The sequence below is a fragment of the Emys orbicularis genome, chromosome 6, assembly GCF_028017835.1.
Source record: "Emys orbicularis isolate rEmyOrb1 chromosome 6, rEmyOrb1.hap1, whole genome shotgun sequence".
In the NCBI taxonomy this organism is placed as follows: domain Eukaryota; kingdom Metazoa; phylum Chordata; order Testudines; family Emydidae; genus Emys; species Emys orbicularis.
Window position 1 is genome coordinate 68,101,784 of NC_088688.1, and position 20,761 is coordinate 68,122,544.

Sequence of the window (20,761 nt, forward strand, 5' to 3'; positions counted from 1 at the left end):
GCCCCAAACTGGCCCTGAGCAGGTAAATTAGCCAGGCACACCTAATTAACCAATTAAGCAGCAAGTCAGGGAGCGATGTAGGCTACAAAGAGGCCACTAATTAGAGGAAATAAAGGTACAGCTTCTAAGTTTTGTAAACTAATTAGTAGCAGCCTCAGCTGAGCAAGAATAGGTGGGGCCTATATAAAGCCCAGGAGCTGAGAGCAACAAGAGGCAGCAGGAAGGCAGGCTGCTGTTATTCCCTGAGAGAAGGGAGTTGGGAGGCTGGCATACTCCGAGAGGGTAGAAGCCAGTTATGTAGGAAGAAGCCCAGGGAAACAGCAGCAAGGACTAGGTCAGTACAGGCATTGGCTACATGTTATAGGGTCCCTGGGCTGGAACCCAGCGTAGGGAGTGGGCCTGAGTTCCCCTACTAGCCACTGGGTAGCAGCAAAGGGTGTTGGAGACATCAGATGGGCAGCTGGTCTGGAAGAACTGTGATTTCTCCAAGAGCGAAAGAGGCTGCAGACTGGGGGGAGAAGAAGACGGGTAGAGAGACCAGTAAGAAAAGTGCAACACCTGGAGAGCTAATTCCCAGAATGGCCAGGAGGAAATGCCACAAGTGGTGAGGAAACCCCATCACAGCACCCAATCTCAAAAACAGGTGCTCCAAACTGGAAGGAATGGTGTCAGACATCCAGCCTGCAGGCCAAATCTTATCCGCATGATGTATTTTAGCGCCCTTGTTTAATATTCAGATTCCACAATCCATGAGGCCGTTAAAATATAAATTTCTAGCCCTTGTTAATCTTCCACGTATGAACTGAGTGTAAACCAATGCAGCATGGTCATCCTGAGTCCTGAAACAGTAGCTCAGAGGTTTGAATTCCCCAAGCCCTATAATTCCCATTGAGATATTAACTCTAAAGCCAAGTCATGACAATTTAAATATCAGCATTAGCTATTTAACTGCTTATTATTTTAGTGAATAGAACAGAGGAGGAAAGAAAGGGAAAACACAGACAGGGAAAAGGGAGAGAAAAAACAAAAGGAGGATGGGTAAGGAATGAAAACAAAAGACAAAAGGTGGTGCTCCTAAAAGTAAGCATGTGTTTTACTATTGTGTGTTATCAACTGTGAACAACTAACTAAAGATGTAGTTACTAAGCAAAAACCATATTCAACCCTTGATCTTTATATAGTCTTCCAGTTGATAACAGCGGGAGTTCCACTGCAGATTGAGGTTAGTATGTAATTGTATATTTATACCCTAGCCCACGGATCAAGTTCAAAAAAATTGAATTCAGTCCTCTACACGGAATTAGTTTGACACATCTGCTTTAAACATTTAAAGTAGGCAAATGAAAAACAAAACAATTAAAGCTAGCCTCCATTTATCCACCACCCTGCCAAGCAATTCATTAGTTTCACATACAATTAAAATAGGGTGGTTGAACAGCACGTTATAATAGAATACTGGTCTCCTAAACTTAAGGCTTACATGACTACTGCTTACTGTGGAAAAACTTGCTCATTTCACCATTACCTCATCATCCCTTCTTCCATTTATTTTATTCCTCTGTTGCATCTTAATTAGAATTTGAAGATCTTTGGAGCAGGGACTGTCTCTTCATACTTCACATCAGCCTATCACAACGAGACTCCAACTGGGGCCTCTATACACTACTATAATATAAACAACCACAACTACCACCACTGGACTAATCAGAAATCTGAAGTAAAAATCCCATCGTGAAGTGGACGGAAGTAACCAAGTAAGAATACAAGTTTAGTTAAGGAGTGTATGGAAAATAAAGGCAGCCAAAAAGTAGAATGAATTAATTCTACCTGAGAGTAACAAAAGAGAAACTATACTAGAGAGGAAACAAGTATTTTAAAAAAAGGAGGGATGAACTTGGATTCAGAGATTGGGAAGATACTGAACTCAATTTTTAAATCTATCCCTACTGTGAAAAATACATTTAAAGAAAATTACCAAGCAACAAAGACCTTGCAAAGACAACAAACATTTGGGAAAATATGAACAAAAAATAATTGACTGAATTGGGGCCCACACATTTTAAGGTATTTAAAAAAAAAAAAAAAATGGTTAGTGGGCTCACCAAGCTTCTATTTTGAGAAGTCATGGGGAGCTGCAGAAGTACTGTAAGATCAAAGAAAAGCAAATGTGCCAATGATCTTAAAAAAAAGTGATCCTGGGAATTACTGTCAATAACTTCTATTCCTAGTAAGATAATAGAACAAATATTAAGAAAAAAAACAAACAAACACAAACACCCCTAGAGAATACTGTAACCATGAGCAACATGGGCTTATAAAGAATTAATATTGCCAGACCAAAGCAATTGTTTTCATAGAATTTTGAAGACAGGTCCCAATCCTACAAACATTTAAAGCACATCAACTCAATGAAGCTGCTCATGTAAATTATGCAAATACTTAAGTTACAGAAGAGGTCACAATTATCAATGTTTGGATCCAGTAATATTTCATTTAATATCTTGGTTGGCAACACAAAAAGAGGGGTAACAAAATAAATTCACAGCTTAATGTTAAAAGAGAAAGCACTGTGATCACTAGTGAGGACAACAATAATACAAAGGGAACAAGAAATTAGCAAAATGGGGAAACAACGACATCAGTTTGTACTTGGAAAGATAGTAAGCAGAGTATGTTAAGAAAAAATAATCCAAGACAGATGCTAATATTCAGGTTGGGAGAAACATGGAAATCCAGATAATGGACACCAAAACAGACAAGTTTGCAATGCAATATGCCAACATAAAAAAGTTAATGCAGTTTTGAGCTGCATATAAGCATCATGGAATACGAAGGATAGGAAAGCAGCTATCCCACTCTATACAACTCTACTGTAATTCTTTATCAGAATGATCAACCAAAGTAAATATGGAACTGGAGAGTTTGATTTATAAGGAAAGATTAAGATCTAAACATGAAAAGCGTGACTAAAAAAATAGCTAGTGGGGAGACAACAGTCTACAATTATCTGAAGACTAAACACCAAGAGTGGAACAAGAAGTGAACAGAACAAATACAATTAAATATATAAATGGAATCAAAGGAAAATATATAGAAACTGATGTTAAGCACTTTCCTGTAAATTTGCAACACAGAAGTCCACATGTATTATTTTATTCTACTTCCCACACTGAACCTTATATTAAAAGGTGTTGTTGTAATATGCCAAACGAAGAGTATTACAATTGTTGTACAAACAAAGTCAGATTTGCCTGAACATGTACAACCAATCTCAAATAAATTTTCAACAGTATTTCCTCTAAAGGTAGGACCCAAGAGTTGGGTCACAATCTAGTCAAATTAAAATCCTTTCCATTCTATCAGCATCTCTTATTCTCCCATCAGTGGTCATCCATATCTGTCTCTCAATCACACACAACTCCAACAGCCTACTTGTCAGCTGTAACAAACAGGTGTATTTACAGGATAGAGAAAAATTTGGCAAGGAAAGGTTAAATCTGAAGTTCACCTGAGATTATGCCCTAGGGCTCAGGGGGTGGAGAGAACACATTTGAATATTCTTTAAATTAACCTTGAGCTAAGTCTTGAAGCTGAACTCATTACCTACCACTAAGAGCTGGATCATTCCACATCCCATGGTATGACTCTCAGAAGGTCTTCTTGGTTCCAGGAAGCGGGCAAGCAAAAGCCCGCCCATTGCTAAAGGACCCGCCCCCAGCCTTAGGGAAGGATCCACAAGGTCCAGGAACTCAATTACAGGAGACAACCAAAAATCTAACAGGGGCAGGTATAAAGGGTCAAACAAAGGGAACCTGAGGGGGAAACTGAGCAGAGAACCCTGGACCGTGCCCACTGCTCCTCAAAGATGTCAAGGGAGCCAGCGGACGCTGCCCAGAGGAACTCCGAAGGGAACAAGGTAGAAGGCAGGCAAGGTTACCCTTGCTAAATGTCTCCCAGATTAGTAACTTTACAGAACAAAGTAATCACTTTTCCCTTCCCACCCAACTCCAGAATGCCCATTATCTTCATAACCAGACCCCATCCACCTCCATGCATGGATTTCAACCCCTTGGAGAGCTCCTGCAAGTTCCTAGAGGAAGAGAGAAGTGGAAGAGAGGAGAAGTGACATTGTTGAGGCAGCTAAGGCCTGGTCTACACTACAGAGTTAGGTTGATGTAAGGCAACTTATGTAGCCTTAACTCGGTAAGCATCTACACTACAACATTGCTCCCACCGATGTAAATTGCCCACTACACCAACCTAATAACTCCACCTCTGCAAGAGGTTGATATAGTTAGCGTGACGCAATATCTGTGTAGACACTGCATTAGTTACATCACCTCTTGGCTGTCAGCCCCACCCCAGGGGTCACAGCTAGAGTTCTGCTGCCTCTATCAGCCCTGTCCCAGACTCACTGCTGGAGCCTCGCCGGCTCAACTCCTGCTGTCAGACCCTGAGGTAGGGGAGGGAGAGACTCCCGCTGTCACCCCCAACACTGGTCCACTAAGGTCGGTGTAAGCACTCCTGATGAGGACACACACCACCAGCAGCAGGAGGGCAGTGTGGATATGAAAAACAGAAGTAATTACTGTGGTGGCTGTATGTCAACCTAATTTAGGTCAACTTAATTCTGTACTGTAGAAGAGGCCTAACTCTCTTCCACTTCTGCCTGGGGATCTGCATAGCAGGGGAGGGGGCATAAGTTGATCCTATATCTTGACCACATATTCAGAAAAAAATATGGGCAAGATCCTGCTTGCAATGAAGCCATACTCACTGCAATGGGATGAGCATTTAGCCCTAAATGAAATCTCTTAAATTTGCCTATTAATTGTAATAATCCACAGAGGAAAACAGTAGCTATAAATTTTTCAAGAAACATAATATTAAGATGGAGAGAAATTGTTTAATGCTACTTCGTGTATTGATCCAGACTTGTTTACAAGTCTCAAGGAAGGAGAGCGGTAACCCTGAAACATAAAAGCAGGGTCCAAAGATATATTTGCACTGGAATGTAAACTCATTCTTGAGCCCAGGCTCAAGGCTTACCGCCCTTGGGTCTACACTGCAATTGCACTGTCCACTGCTCAGACCCAGACGCTTGAGTCAAGTCCCAGGGTCTGAGCCCTATTGCTTTACAGTGAAGGCACTCTCAAGCTTGACTCAAGTCCCAGGAGTCATCTGAAAATAGCCCACAGTTCCACGGGACAACTTCCTTAGGTCTTCTCTATCCCAACAATCTGTAACCCACTATTGAAAACAGAAGACTCCCCACACACACACACACACCCTTGGCAGAAGGCAACAACTCAGGTCAGTGTTAACCTATTCTGATCACTTACCTGCAAGCACACTGTCAAAGAACCTCCTGGGTTTGCAATAGAAAGTGATCCAATCAAGCCTTCTGCAAAGCAAGCTGGCTCCTAGTAATATGCAGGTCGGACAGTGAAGTTTCCTTACAGTACACCACAGTGCAAGGGCTAGAGCAGCCACATTTTGGTGGAAGAAGGCCCGGGGGGCACTCTAGGGGCTTTGACTCAGGTCTGTGCACTATAGTGTGAATGCCAGAAACCTAGGTTTGAGCACGTTAGAAAAATCTTAATGTAGGAGTTAAATATAATGTTGACACTATGGCCAGGGTTCCCTAACAGGAGTCAGCTAGCTCAAGTCTCACTAACCTTGAGCTTATACTGCAGTGTCCACTACCCCTGACATCTCTACATCACATTAAATAGCCCCCTATCCCGATCCCCCTGAGCCCGAGTCAGCTGTCACGGGCCAGCCCCGGGGGTGTAGGGACAGTGTAGACATACCCTGAATAGCCATAGCCGGAACCTCACAGGAGGGAGGAAGCCCTTTCCCACCATCACTCACAGCTACCGGGGGGAAGCAACAGCCCTCTGAGTTTGAAGCACCTTCAACTCTAGCTCCCCTAAGCTGCTGGCGAGGAGTCAGCCCCCTCTGGCGGGGCCTCCCCGCACCCAGACCCACCTTGAGAAGGATGGAGGGCGGCAGCTGGTTGATGTCAGGGGGCGGCGGCTGCAGCGACTCTCGGCAGCACTCGCTGGGGTTCTCCAGCGGCTCCTGGCGGTCAGGCTCGTTGCCTTCCTCCTCCTCCTCCTGCGGCGGCAGTTCAGCGGCCAGTTCCCCCACGCCGCCACTTTCCCCGGCAGGGGCCCCGGGTAGCGGCCCCCCGCCGCCAGCAGCGCGGTCCGAGGCGCAGGGGAGGGGACAGAGCTGTTGCTCGCTCGGGCACTGGCAAGCGGCAGCCTCCGGCTCCGGCGGGGCTGCGGCGCCGCAACGGGGCTGCTTGCAGGGGGGGCAGGCGGGCAGGCCGGCCCCTTTGCGCTTACACACCATGTCGGGGGCCGGCGGCTCGCCGGGCGGCCGCGCCGAGCCCAGGAAGGCCCGCACGGGCGGGGGCAGCAGGCGCGAGAGGAGCAGGCGCTGGCACGGGCCCCGCTGCTCCCAGGCGGCGGGCGAGAGGTGCAGGAGGCGGCGGGCGGCGCGCTGCTCCGGGGAACTCAGGGCCGCGCAGAGAGGCGGCGAGTCCCGGCCGGGCAGAGGCTGCTCCGGGGCGGGCGGGCTGGCGCCGTGCACGATGAAGCAGAGCATGCAGGGCCCGCGCAGGAAACAGCTCCGGCTCCGCGGCGGCACCTTCCTCCCGCGGAGGCGACTCCTCTCCCGGCTCAGGCTGGTTCCCTCCCTCGAGAGCAGGTGGCCCATATAGGAAGCTCCGGAGGGGGAATTTGCCGGGGCCCGGCCGCCACCCCCGGGCAGGTCCCGTCGCGGTGTCAACTGCGGCCGGTGGCAGGGGCGGCGGGTGTCATGGTGCCCGGGCGGGGGCTGGGCGCTGGGCGCGGCGGCAGGTGGCGGTAAACGGAGGGCGGTGCTGGTTGTTCCGGGACATTGAACCGGCAGAAGCTTCCGCTACCGCCGCCCTGACCTTATCCAGGCGCCGCTCGCGGCCCAGCAAGAGGGGCCTCCCGGGGCCAGCACTCTGCGGTGCTGCCGCCTGCGGCCGGGCTGGGCCAAGGCCGCCAACCCGCAACGGCTGCTGGGGCCGAGGATGCTCAGCGGGACGCCTCGAAAGGAGCCAGGAGTCCGCCCTCCGCGAAGTCACTCCCCGGGCTCCCGGCTAGGGGCTGTCCCTCACCCCACACACACCCCACGACAGCCCCATTCCCCGTAAACACACACAACAGCCCCACTCCCCATTCATGCACACAACAGACACACTGCCCCTACATGCACACACACCATCAGCCCCACTCTCCGCCTACAGGTTTCAGAGTAGCAGCCGTGTTAGTCTGTATCCGCAAAAAGAACAGGAGTACTTGTGGCACCTTAGAGACTAACAAATTTATTAGAGCATAAGCTTTCGTGGGCTACAGCCCACTTCTTCGGATGCATATAGAGTGAAACATATATTGAGGAGATATATACACACACATACAGAGAGCATGAACAGGTGGGAGTTGTCTTACCAACTCCGAGAGGCCAAATAAGTAAGAGAAAAAAACTTTTGAAGTGATAATCAAGATAGCTCAGTACAGACAGTTTGATAAGAAGTGTGAGAATACTTACAAGGGGAGATAGATTCAATGTTTGTAATGGCTCAGCCATTCCCAGTCCTTATTCAATCCTGAGTTGATTGTGTCTAGTTTGCATATCAATTCCAGCAGAGGGGCATTGCTGGCATTTCTCTGCCTACACACACCCCCATACCCACAACTCCACTCTCCACGCATATATCTCCACAACAGCCCCTCTCCCTCCATACATACACCCACAACAACCTCTCTCTCCCCTACACACACACAACAACTTCACTTCTGCCCTCCCTTCTCACCCACACAAAGGAACTGCTTCTTCTTTTACAAGCACGTGGCTAGGTACTGCACCAACTGACAGACTATGGGTACTGTTCACTCACAACAAATTCTGTGTCCTCCAGGAATTGCCCTTTTCCAAACACACCCCAGGAGCTGCTTCCCAAAATGACATTCACCTCCAGGAACTGCTTCCCCAGGAATTTCTACCAAATTCTTAATTTCAGGAGGGACCTGCTGTCCCTCCCCAACATCTCACACAAGAGTTATCTTTTAAAACAGGCTCCCCAAAACAATTAAATTACAGTTGAAAAACTACATCTCACAAACCACCTGGAGGAATTACCCACTCCACCCCACAAGATGCACACAAACAACTGCCACCACCCCGCTTTTCCTGTGTATTGGACAATTTGGCTCAGTACCCAGTTTGGTGGACTCTTGGGGTCCTTGATTTCAATCAAACTGTCTTCAGAGGGAACGGGTTGTTTTGTATATTCTCAATGAAAATGCTCTGATTTAAAAAATACAGCGGTATTGTTTGTTGAGATATACAATAATACTTTACTTTCTCGTCATTCAGATATTTTAACAATATTTTACTGTAACATTTTTATCAGAAAGATTTTTGTAAAACCAATAAGAAAATAGACAACTCTATGATGTCAATGTTTTGAAGGAAATTCTTACTTAAAAGGTGAAAATGTTAACTGGAAAAATATTCCTGAATTGTGTTAAAACTTTTAACAAATAAAGACAAATAAACATGCATTATACCTATGTTCAGGCCCACTCCTGCAGACACTCAACCATGGGAATAACTTGACTTATATGTATAGTTCCTATTTAATTAAATGGGGCTACCAAGGTGAGTCAAGTTATACATGTATTTTTCAAGATCACACTTAGGGTATGTCTACACTGCAATTACACACCTGTGATTTGCCTGTGATAGCTGACTCAGGCTTGCGGGGCTTGGGCTGTGCAGCTGTTTAATTGCCGTGTAGATGTTCCAGCTCAGGCTGCAACGTTCCAACTTGGGCTGCAGCCCAAATTCTGGGACCCTCCCACCTAGCAGCATCCTAGAGCCCAGGCTCCAGACCAAACCCTGATGTCTACACTGCAATTAAACAGCCCAAACCTTATGAGCCCGAGTCAGCTGGCCCGTGCCAGTCACAGGTTTTTAATTGCAGTGTAGACACCTTAATCTTCAGCAGTGATGGGCTAAGACATAACAAGAGTTTGGCTCCCCCCCAAAGTATGTCCCAGAGACAGAGTAAGGTTTGCTGGGGCCCTGGGCCAGAGCAAGTGGGGGACCCCTCCCTATCCCCTCCACTTCTATCACACCCCTTCCACCTGCAGCCCTGCCCACAGCACAGGGACTTCCCTTGCCCTGCCCGCCTGGCGGCCAGGGCTCCAGGCTTCCGCCACCAGTGGCGGATTTTTTCCAGGGGGCCCCCAGTTGTCCGGGACCCCTAGGCACAGAGCCCATTGGCCCAGTGTCTAATCCACCACTGCCAGCAGTAAACTAGGAACAACTAGGTGTGGGGGGAAAGCGTAAGTTGAGGTTTATGTTCCGTGAGTGTGACCCAGGAACCTTTTGGTGTCAAATGGCAGGGGGCACTAAAGGGTGGCATGTGAGGGCTCTACTGCGAGCCAGTAGCCCACTGGTCACCATGATCATTGTGAAATGTATGTACAAATAATATGTAAGGAATTACGTGTCTATTCTTAAAATTATGTTCCTAAGGCAAGTAACAAGGAGGTGACATGTCTCGGATGGATTCCTTTCAGGCCAGGGGTAACAGACTATCTCCCTGCCTGGTCATTGTGTATTGTATGCCTCACAATGCAGGCCTATTTCCATACTGAGCCAGATGCTGATTAAAGGACTGTGAAATCTACAATAAAGAAGTATACAGGAAAAACAACCCACACAGAGATATCTTGTTATGAATAAGGACAAAGGATTGTTCTGATATATCTGAAGGTACAAACAGGCACAGGAACTAGGGGTTCAGGAGGTACTGCACCACCCCCTGGGCTCCCAGTTGCCAGCCCCGCACCCATGGTCCCTGCTGCTGGCCCGCGTGCCCGGGGTCCTGGCCTCAGCTCTGGGAGGAATGGATAGGTCTAAGGGGCCTGGCTTTCAGCACCCCCACTGTTAAAAATGTTCCAGCACCACTGGGTGCAAACAGAAACACTGGAGCATTCACTGAGGAGGAATGCTGACAGCGTGACTTGTCTCATATAAAATGTTGGAAGGCTTTGAGAGAGCATTGCTTCTCATGTCTTGCTTATAACAATGTTCATCTGTGTCTGACAATTTTGTTCTGTACTATTGTTTCAACTAGTTTGCCTGGATCACCTCTAGAGCCCTTTTTAAAAATTGGCGTCACATTAGCTATCCTCCAGTCATCTGGTACAGATGCTGATTTAAATGATAGGTTACAAACCACAGTTAGTAGTTCTGCAATTTCGCATCTGAGTTCTTTCAGAACTTGGGTGAATACCAGTAGTATAAGGGCCCTACCATCAATCAAACCCTAACCCCGCCCCTTGACCCCCTTAAGCCCCGCCCCTTGACCCCTTGGTCCCTCCCACCTGTCACCGGAAGTCCTACCCCATGGGGTATTACTTCCGGGGTCAAGGTGCCACCTGACCGGAAGCAAGATGTGTCATGTGACCCCTCTAAGAACTCCCCCCACTACCCTCTACCAATCAGGAGGGGTTTCGTCCCGATAGGACCGCCCCGAGAGGAGATTTTAACCAATCAGGGTGACTTCCAGGGCGGGGGTGACCTGTCCGGAAGTGGGTCATGTGACCCCTCTAAGAACTCCCCCCACCACCCTCTACCAATCAGGAGGGGTTTTGTGCCGAAAGGACCGCCCCGAGAGGAGATTTTGACCAATCAGGGTGACTTCCGGGGCGGGGTGACCCGTCCGGAAGTGGGTCATGTGACCCCTCTAAGAACTCCCCCCACCACCCTCTACGAATCAGGAGGGGTTTCGTCCCGACAGGACCTCCCCGAGAGGAGATTTTGACCAACCAGGGTGACTTCTGGGTTGGGATGACCCCTCCGGAAGGGAGTCGTGTGACCCCACTAAGAACGCCTCCCAAGGCCCTCCGCCAATCAGAATGCAGCACCATTACCCCATAAATCCCAGCGCCAGACAGAGGAGGCGGCCATCTCTTACCAAGGACACGTGTTTTCGAAAGCGCGGAAAGGCTGCTGAGAGGAAACATGGACTCCTTCACCACCCCCGTGAGAACTTCGGACTTTGTTTTAACCCCAACCGTCTTTGACCTTGTGTGGAGCAGGCGTTACATCAGCGACAGTTCCCAGGAGGACCCTTTGACCCAGCCATTGATGGATACGTCGGAACCCGACCCCGAAACCCTCGTGAGGCAGACCGATGAGCGTGACGGCCTCTCTTTGTCCACCCCCTCAGAAGTGGAAGGCGATCGCAGCTCGGGGGAGGCACCGGCGGACAAAGCGAACGGAAAAGACGGCGCTCAGGTAAATGAATGCTTAATAAGCGGCGGTCAAGGAGGGGTGGGTAATGGGGTAGGAACCGGGGGTTGCGTAAATTAAAAAAAAAAAAAAAACAAGCAGTGGGGGGTGCTTACACGGTTTCTTTTCTGAAAATCTCTCAACAGGTCGACGATGCCTTTTTAGAGGCCTTTAAGAACTTACACATTGGAAGTCCTGTGGGAGTAAACATATCGTGCGTCAGCTGTTTTTGCTCATGTCTGAGACACAGATCTCAAGCCGAAAGGACAAAATGGAAGAATGAACCATCTGAGACTCCCTTATGGTAGGCTGTAAAAGGTCGTGTTAAACCAGGCGATTAATAAAACTTATTTAAATGTGTCAATATGAATGTGTCCCCTTTCATACTTGTGGTAGTAAAAGACGGTACCAGTAACAGTCATGTCTACACAGACGGCGCTGTTAAAGAAAATATATTACGTCCCCGGGAAAGTTGGGAGCTTCGGCGGGGTCAACCCTCTTTTTCAAGCGGCCAGAAAGCATAGTAAAACTTTAAACAGAAGACTGGTAACAGCATGGCTTTCAGACCAGGATGCTTACACTTTACACAAACCGGCTCGAATACGTTTTAAAAGAAACAAGACCGTTGTTTCAGAGGTGGATGCGCAGTGGCAGGCAGATTTGGTGGATATGCACCGGTTCTCCAAACACAACAGCGGTTTTAAGTACATCTTAACAGTGATAGACATTCTATCCAAATATGCCTGGGCCTTAGGCCTAAAAGACAAGACGAGTGGTGAGGTATCCAAGGCCTTTAAAGCTATTTTCAGTGAAGGTCGCGTGCCTCAAAAATTACAAACCGATCGGGGGAAAGAATTTTTAAACAAACCTTTAAGTGGATTGTTAAAGCGGCATGGAGTTCACCATTTTGTTACCAATAATGAAGTCAAAGCAGGGGTTGTGGAGCGATTTAACAGAACTTTAAAAACTAGGATGTGGAGATATTTTACAGCCCATAACACCTTTCGCTACATTGACGTCTTACCTGACTTTATAAAGAGTTACTACCAGAGCGTTCACAGAACTATACGTACCAGACCCATTGATGTTAACCCTTCAAATTCTCTGAAGGTATGGAAAACGGTTTACGGAGATGATTTTAAAATAAAAACGGTTGTTGCCCCTTTTAGAAAAGGTGACCACGTGAGACTATCTAAAACCAAAGGCGCTTTTGAAAAAGGTTATGAACAGACGTTTACCGATGAGATATTCATAGTGGATGAAGCCTTAACCAGGGGCCAGAGACCTGTATACCGCTTAAAAGATTACGAGGGTGAGGCAGTTACTGGATCTTTTTACCCTGAAGAATTACAAAAAGTAAACCCCAAACGAGACAGGATTTACAGGATTGAAAAAGTTCTAGCAGAGAAAGGAAAAGGGAGAAAAAAGCAGCTACTGGTGAAATGGTTGGGGTGGCCTGATAAGTTTAACAGCTGGGTGGAAGCTTCTCAACTCTGTGACATCTAGACACGAACAAACAAACAAACAAACAAAGATTCCTTCTGCAAGGACAGAGAGAGAGAGAAATGAGTGATGGCGGGTTTTACATTACTTTGCCCAGCAATGCCAGCTCTGCAGTTTTTCCCCAAAACACCATCTCGAACTTTACAATACGGCTAATTAAGCCCTTGGATCTCCTGGGTGCCTGGGAGGTGGGGTTAGTGGAAATACAATACCCGCACAGCTGGAATACTATCAACGAAGACACCCCTTTCGAAATCACCTTTGGAGCTACAACGTGGAATTTCATCCTACGACGAGGTTATTACTCGACCATACCCGAATTACTGGAGCATATGAACAGCAACGTGGCTCGTCATCCCGGACCGCCTGAGGTGGTCATGAACTACGACCCTGTGGGTAGAAAAGTGAGACTTAAATCTACCGATTTTATGTACGTGTTTTCTACTGGCGGGGAGCTAGCTAACATTCTGGGTTTGGGCCACAAACGCAACGTCCAAAAATTCCCCTTCTCGGCAGACATCACAGGAGGTTTTAACTCCTTGTATGTATACACGGATATCGTAGAACACCAGTTTGTGGGGGACTTTTCTGTTCCCCTGTTACGCTGCGTCCCTGTCCGAGGAAGGAACAACGAGTTTGTTACCATCACCTACGACAAACCTCATTACGTCCCTGTCAGTAAACACCACATCGACACCATCACCATTGAAATAAAGACAGATCAGAACAGAGATGTCTCATTTCGCTTCGGCAAGGTGATCAAGCTGCATCTGCGGCCGCGGAGAGAGCGAGGTTTCTAAAAAAGCAAAACCCTATTATGGCGATCCCAAAAAATTATGGCGACCCCACCATCTACAGGAACTATTAAAAAGCCCAGGCTGGATACGCCCTTCCTGGATATCATGGGGCCCCCGTGATGTACGGGGCGGGTGTGGGTGGAATATTTCGTAGCCTCTTTCGAAAAGCCGTACCGCTTTTGAGGAGGGGGCTAGAGATTATTAAACCCCACGTAAAAACCGCCGCTCAAAACATAGCTAAAGATGTGGTAGGTCATGTCTCCCGTGCTGTTCTGGAGAAGGTGGGGAATACAGCTTCACAGGAAGGATCGGGGCTGATGTACATTAAAAGGAGGAAGAGAAAGAGAAATACGTCATACCCGCGACGCACAGGTCCCCCGAAACCCTTTAAAAGAAGGGCTTTGACTCGCAGGGCCGGCCATAAGCGAAAGTCCAAGAGGAAGCCTGGGCAAAAGAGGAGACGCGCTCTGCCTGGTAAAAGAGACATATTTTAATCAACATGGCTTTTGTTCACTGCGGGTCTGAAGAGTGCACCAAATCCGAACTAGACTTGTTTCAAATAGCCCCTACGCAGACCAGCATCGAGAAAAGCATCTACATCGAGGTGCTGCCTCTATCGGCCATTACGGAGTCTGCCCCCATTGACTTTTTTATAGCAGGGAATGGCATAGATTATATGGATTTAAACAACACGCTGCTGTACCTGTGTTGCAAGATTGTAAAAGGAGACGGAACTGAACTCGCCGCGGATGCCGAAGTGGGTTTGGTGAATTACCCCGTGGCCTCTATTTTCAGTCAGTTGGATGTCACACTGGGAGACCGCCTCATAAGCCAAAGCAACAACTGCTACCCTTACAGGGCCTTTATAGAATCGGTGCTCAATTACAGCGACGACACCCTCGCCACGCAATTTTCCGCCGGCCTGTTTTACAAAGACACTGCTGGACAACATGAAGAAACAGAATTGGATGGAGGGAATCTAGGGTTTGTGAGGTGTGCAAAGCTGACGGCCGGGAGCAGAACGGTAGAGCTGCTGGGCCATTTACACAGCGACCTGTTTTTTCAAGAAAAACTTCTGTTAAACGGAGTGGATGTGAAAATTAAACTGACGCGCAGTAAAGACGCTTTCTGTTTAATGGGCAGTGCGGCTGAAGGCTTTAAACTGTGCATTGTATCAGCGTCCCTTTTTGTGAAGAAAGTACGGGTGGCCCCGGGAGTCCGTCTGGGGCACGCGGAGGCCCTGCTTACCGCTAATGCTAAATACCCTGTGGACCGTGTGGGAATGAAAGTGTTTAGCATCCCCGCGGGCAGCAGGGTCAGTAACCAGGAGAACCTGTTCTTGGGACAGTTACCCAAAATGCTTGTCCTAGGGTTTGTGGATAACGATGCCTTTAGCAGAAGTTACGCTAAAAATCCCTTTCATTTTAAACATTACGATATTAATTTTGTGGCCTTGTATGTGGATGGTGAACAGATACCGACCAAGCCTCTGCAACCGGACTTCGAGGCAGGACGCTGCGTGAGAGAATACATGAATTTGGTACAGACAGCTGGTAAACACATGAAAGATCGTTCTCTGTTAATCGACCATGAGGAGTTTGCACAGGGTTACACCGTGTTTGCCTTTGACCTGTCTCCCGACCAGGAATGCGCTGATCACTATTCCCTGATTAAAACCGGGAACCTGAGAGCAGAAATACGTTTTGGGAAGGCTTTAACAGTTACCGTCAATATGATTGTGTATGGGGTTTTTGACAATGTCATAGAAATAAATCAGAGGAGAAACGTTCTGTTTGACTACATGTGAACATGGACACCGTGCAGCTCTCACGTGTCTTATCAACGGACCCTTACACGAAAAAGAATTTCTTAGATGTGTTCCCTTGCGATTGGCTCCCAGGACGCAAGCTGTCTCAGAGACCCCTAGGCTTGGTGGTGAACACGCATCCACACAACCAACCGGGTGAACACTGGCTCGCCTTGTATCTGGCGGAGCATAACCCTGGAGAGTTTTTTGACTCATATGGGCACCCCCCCGAACAGTGTGTTGTTTCCTAAAAGCATTATGAAATTTTTAAACAAAAATGCCACAGGCATGGTGTTTCACAATAGACAATTACAAGACCCCCGCTCCGTCGCCTGCGGCTATCACTGTGTGTTTTTCTTACATCATCGTAGCAAGGGTTTATCTTTTGATCGGATTTTAAATTTGTATTCTAACGACTTAGTGCAAAACGACCGGATGGTGATGAATTTTGTAAAAAGTAAATTTAAATTCTTGGGCATGCCTAGCCTTGCTCAAACCATGTTTCAACAAGCCCAGACATGTGTATCTTGCAATGATTTTCATAGCCATGTTACCCAATAAAGCACCCCAGGTGAGGGGTTTAAAGACAAATGATGTTTGGTGTGGTTTTTTTTTTTTGTTTTTTGTTTTTTAAAAACCAATTGAGGAAAAAGTGCACAGATTTTTTTTTTTTTTAATTATAGAAATGTTTTATTTAAAGCAAAACTACCAGTTTTTTTTTTTTTTTTTTTTTTAAATTAGAATGTGAAAAATGTTACACACTGAGCCATTCGGCTCTTTTAGCCAATTTTCGTTTTTTAGACGGCAAAAAAGGCGTCACGGTTTCTCGATCCACCCCGGTGTCAGCAGTCGAGGCCTTGAGGCGTTCCAAAAGATTTCTGTTGGCCGCATTGCCCATGACGGAAGATGGTACGTTCAGTTCTGCCATGGCATTCATAAACACATCCCATCCTTTAGGTACATGTCTGCTAGGAACAGAGCGAGTCTGGGTGACGGCCCTGACTAAGTCGAGCATGTTAGAACCATTAACCACAGAGCCTTTGTACACAAAAGACCCTTTATCGTTTCATGAAGAGAGATTTTTATCCTGGCCCAGCTTATTTAGCAATACTATTGCATTTTTCTTATAACGCTTATTTACGTTATCCAACACCTCCTGAGCAACAGAGTCCGAGTTCTTTGGTGTTTCTGGGGGTTTGGCAGTCACACTTTGTGCCTGTTCCGGTAGAAACAGACTTATTTTTCCTTTATCCGCATCGCTCTGCTTCACGTACATTAGGTACCTTTGAAGCACGGCGCTGTAAAGTTTAGCCTTTTCATATTTAGCCAAGTCAGTTCTTTGAAGAACAGACTTCATTTCGGCATCCAGTAAGCGAGTTGCGGTTGTTCTGATGTTTTTCTCTGCCGGAGGGGGAGCCCTTAATTGCTCCAACTGGTGGCTGGGCACCAGGAACATTTTTTCTGCATACTCCATTATCGATTAGTTAAAAGCCCCGTTATCAGAGGGATAGCAAAACTTAACAGAGGTCCGATAAACCCCCCAGACTGCTTTACCAGATGCTTTTTTCTTTTAAGTGAAACCCTTTTATTACACAAAGTTTTTATAAGCGTGCGTTTCTTTTTCAGCACACGCACTTGATTCTGTGTTAAAGGGACGTTTCCTTTTAAGGTATTGAGCACTATTTCTGAGATGGCCGCTACTAGATCGTCAGAGGCCGAACACAGTATAGCCCTCCTTTGCTGTGGGGACGATTTGCTAAGTAATTTTAAAAGGCCCAGGTTTCTCTTCACGCAGCTAGACATGTTTTCGGTCAGCAGCCCCGGCTGTTAAAAAGGGGCCTGCCGATAAGTCATCTCTTTTTATACCCGGCTGTTGTTCTTTTCAAAGTATAAACCGCCGGCCAGTCTGGAGGGAAAAGACCAGTTCTTAGTCTATAAGCTTCTGGTGTGGAAGCATTTAAATCCACCATCAGGTAGCCATAAGGTCTTTTGGTAGCATCCTCAAAAGCTTCTAGAAAGAATTGAGCTTTGCCGGGGTACATTTGCCGAGCGAGCGTAGCAATTTGTAATTTATCCCTGGGGTTTTTGAACAGAACCATGTACTTTGTGTTTAGGTTAATCGTGCGACTCTTTTTTCCCTGACAAAATACGTTTTGAACTATATACGTAATGCTCAGGTTTCTGTGATGCACGTACTTGGTAAAGGCTTTCTCGATTTCATCGCTTTCACAAGCCGAGTTCATCAGATCGTCTATGATAATCATATTTACTTTATTAGTAGGAAACAAACTGTCATCGTCAAAAGCATCAGGCAGACCCTCCACACAATTGATAAAGGGATATTTACAAAGCAGTTCTTTATACAGAGGTTGCCAACAACTGTAACACCACATGATATTCTCAGGCATAACAGACAGTGTGTGTTTGGCATTATCCAACACATTTTTTATAAAGTAACTTTTCCCGCAGTTGCTAGGCCCCGCGAGAATTGCAGAAAAGGGGTGTTTCCACCTCGTATCCATTTTTTTTTTTCAAAAGCCGTAGGGCAGGGTTTTAAAACCTTCTCCTAGGACCCTCTTGTTGTAAACCACTTTTTGTGTCTTTTTAAGGGTTTTTGTCTCTATTTGCCACTGGTTTTTGTTTCTTACGATAGAGGGCTGCTGCACCTCTATCTTTTTTGAGGTGTTTTCTTGCAGACCCGTGCAATAGTCCAAGACTAGATCTTTCAAACTGTCAAAGTTGATCTTTTCGCAGTTTGCTACGTTTAGGGTAATACCTTTGACTTTCATACAGGCCTTTCCACCCGACAGCTTATACCCATAGGTTTTCGGGCCTGCCGACACAAACTCGGTGATGTGTTGATCTGGCGGGATCTCGCTCGTGAGGTCCCCTAAATAATCCCCCAGAGGGGGATTCCAGTCACCCTCCCTTTTCACAAATATCACCGAGTCAGTGTCGTGGTACAGGCACCGCTCTTGCAAACCGTCTAGGAGGCTGTATAATTCTAAGCGGGCATAAGCGGTGGTGAAACAGGCTATGAAAACATTGGTATTGCCAGAGACAGAGTACCGTTCTTTTGCGTGCTTCCACGACACGCACGCTGTTTCATCATCGATAAACTCGCAGGATGAAACCTCATAATTGGGGGAGAACAGGTACTGCAAGAGTTCGTCAGGGTCTCTCACGATGCTGGTGTTGGGTAGGTTGGATCTTTGGCCGAATTTACCCCACAGAGAATTTAAAAACAGTTTAGCAATTTGGCGTTTAGCAGGGTTTGATCTGATCTCGTGTTGGCGTAAATGCACGCCTTCTTTCTGGTAGAAATCGCTAACGTACTTATTTTGTTTTTCCTCGTCTGTGCACCAACTGGGATACCCTGAAGCCTCTTGTTTCTGACGGAGGTGTAATTTTATGTACTCTGAAAAGAGTTTATCAGATTTTTCATTAAAATGCCAGATTTCAGAGATCTTAGCCACCGCGTACCCCTTCGCTATGGCCGCGTTCAATTCCACGGTGCACCAAGTCCCCAGGATGGCCCGCTCCTCGTCAGTATGGGTGCATGTCTCCCGCTGCTCGGTTTCCGCACAGGTTCGGCATAGCGGGAACATAAGCTTGCCACTCACTGACAGGTAACAATGGGAAAAAGAGGCCTCGTGGGGGGGTACACTAACTTTTGCAATTCCAAAATAATTTGCAAGGGGCCCAAATTTGTCATAGACTATATCGGGGTGTCCGATAGGGTATTCTTTGGTTTTGTTTACGAAAGGATACAGGCTGGTAAAATCATAATAGTGGATTTCTTCCCCGGGGTTAGGCTTTTAATATAGGCAGATAGCGTTTGTCCTCCCCCCAAAAAGAGCATCCCTAGGCACGAGAGGCTGGGGTAACTGGGCTCCGTTTAAAAAGTCTGCAAGCTCCCTGTCTGTTTCTTTCATCACCTCCCACTCGTGCTCCCAAAGAGTCCTCACTACAAAACCAAGTCGTTTCAGATAGTCGGTCTTGAGCTGCGTCTTGTAATAAAGAAACCCAAAAGATGTCCCCGTCATAGGATTTTGTGCTTTTTCACAACAGGTGACACAGCCATGGAAAAAACATCCGTTAAACTCAAAGGCTGTGCGTACCCCATCAACATCGGCATAACCGTCTAAAAAGTAGGGGCCTACCTGTAGTTCCCCACCCTGTAAAGCGTGCCGTATTTGTATATTTTCTTTGTGAGAGATATACAACAGCCACTGAATAGATGGGGTCGAATATCTCTTTTTCTGCCTGTGATAGTTGTCTGGAGGGAGAAGAGCTACCGTGTTAGGCTCCAAAAACATAAACCTGTACATAGCCATGCAGACAGATGCCAGTGTTATGTACCGGAATGGATCTATACACAGTTTTATCTCGGTGAATTTACCAGGTTCTTTCTCTACTACATCTCCCTTCTCCGTCATTTTCATAATCTCTTTTCTGTATAGGATACAGGCCTGTCTCAAAATTTTTACATCCTGCTGACAGTAATACACGAGCTCTTTCTGCAAGTCAAACGCCTCAGAGCTGTGGTCCCGATACCAGTCGAGAAACTCTGCTTTTTCTCTGGGCATCATGCTTTCTACACCATAGTGCTCCATACCTGGCATAGGCCCCACGTAATTTTGATTTTCTAACGTGTTAAAGTGTGGAAAATACCCTTTGCACCCTTCAAACCCCATCGCCTGCGGTAGCTTGCTAAGCTTCATGGGCAAGAAGTTTAAAGAGTCTATAAAACGAATGCCCAGGGCCTTAACTTCCACGCACATTAGTTTACTACCCTGAGTGATCAGTTCTAGGCCCATCTTTTCCTTGAGTAACTGTCTAACAATAAAGTATGCATCATAACCTTTAGAATTGTGTGCTAGGAACGTGTAGTCCCGAAACTCTTTGCCAATAAAGGTCTTCACAAACACATAAAGACACTCATCGCCCTTAAATTCCCAGGATTTTTCTGGCTTTAGGGACATAGCAAAAATGTAATTGGGAGTGTGCACCCCGGTCTCCTGCGTGCATTCGAAATCATAAAAAAATATACTTTTCTGAAGATTCGGGCTTTCTAAGGCTGTCCATAAAACAGAGGTGACCGTCTACATCACTAACGATCAAACCCTGACACTGCTTACACCGTCTCCCTTTACACCTATGCCGCTTGTCCACGTAAGACTGACACTTCTCACACAAAGTTTTAGACAGGCATTCAACTTCGTTTTTTGATGCACAGTCGATATGTCTGTCTAAACACTCTTTGGACCGACAATACAGTCTACAGCTAGGACACCGCTGCTGCACG

The 20,761-nt window shown here is 46.7% G+C and overlaps 1 protein-coding gene across 1 annotated transcript in view; it reads right to left on the reverse strand.

The window, feature by feature from the left end:
• The window catches only part of FBXL17 (F-box and leucine rich repeat protein 17), a 470,061-nt gene extending 463,335 nt beyond the window's left edge, over nucleotides 1-6,726 (reverse strand). The window contains exons 1-2 of the mRNA XM_065406296.1: nucleotides 5,992-6,726; nucleotides 5,343-5,423 (exon numbers count right to left, since the gene is read on the reverse strand). Of these exons, the coding sequence (XP_065262368.1) occupies nucleotides 5,343-5,423; nucleotides 5,992-6,726 (816 nt within the window). The remainder of the gene's footprint in view (nucleotides 1-5,342; nucleotides 5,424-5,991) is intronic.
• Nucleotides 6,727-20,761: the final 14,035 nt, after the last annotated feature.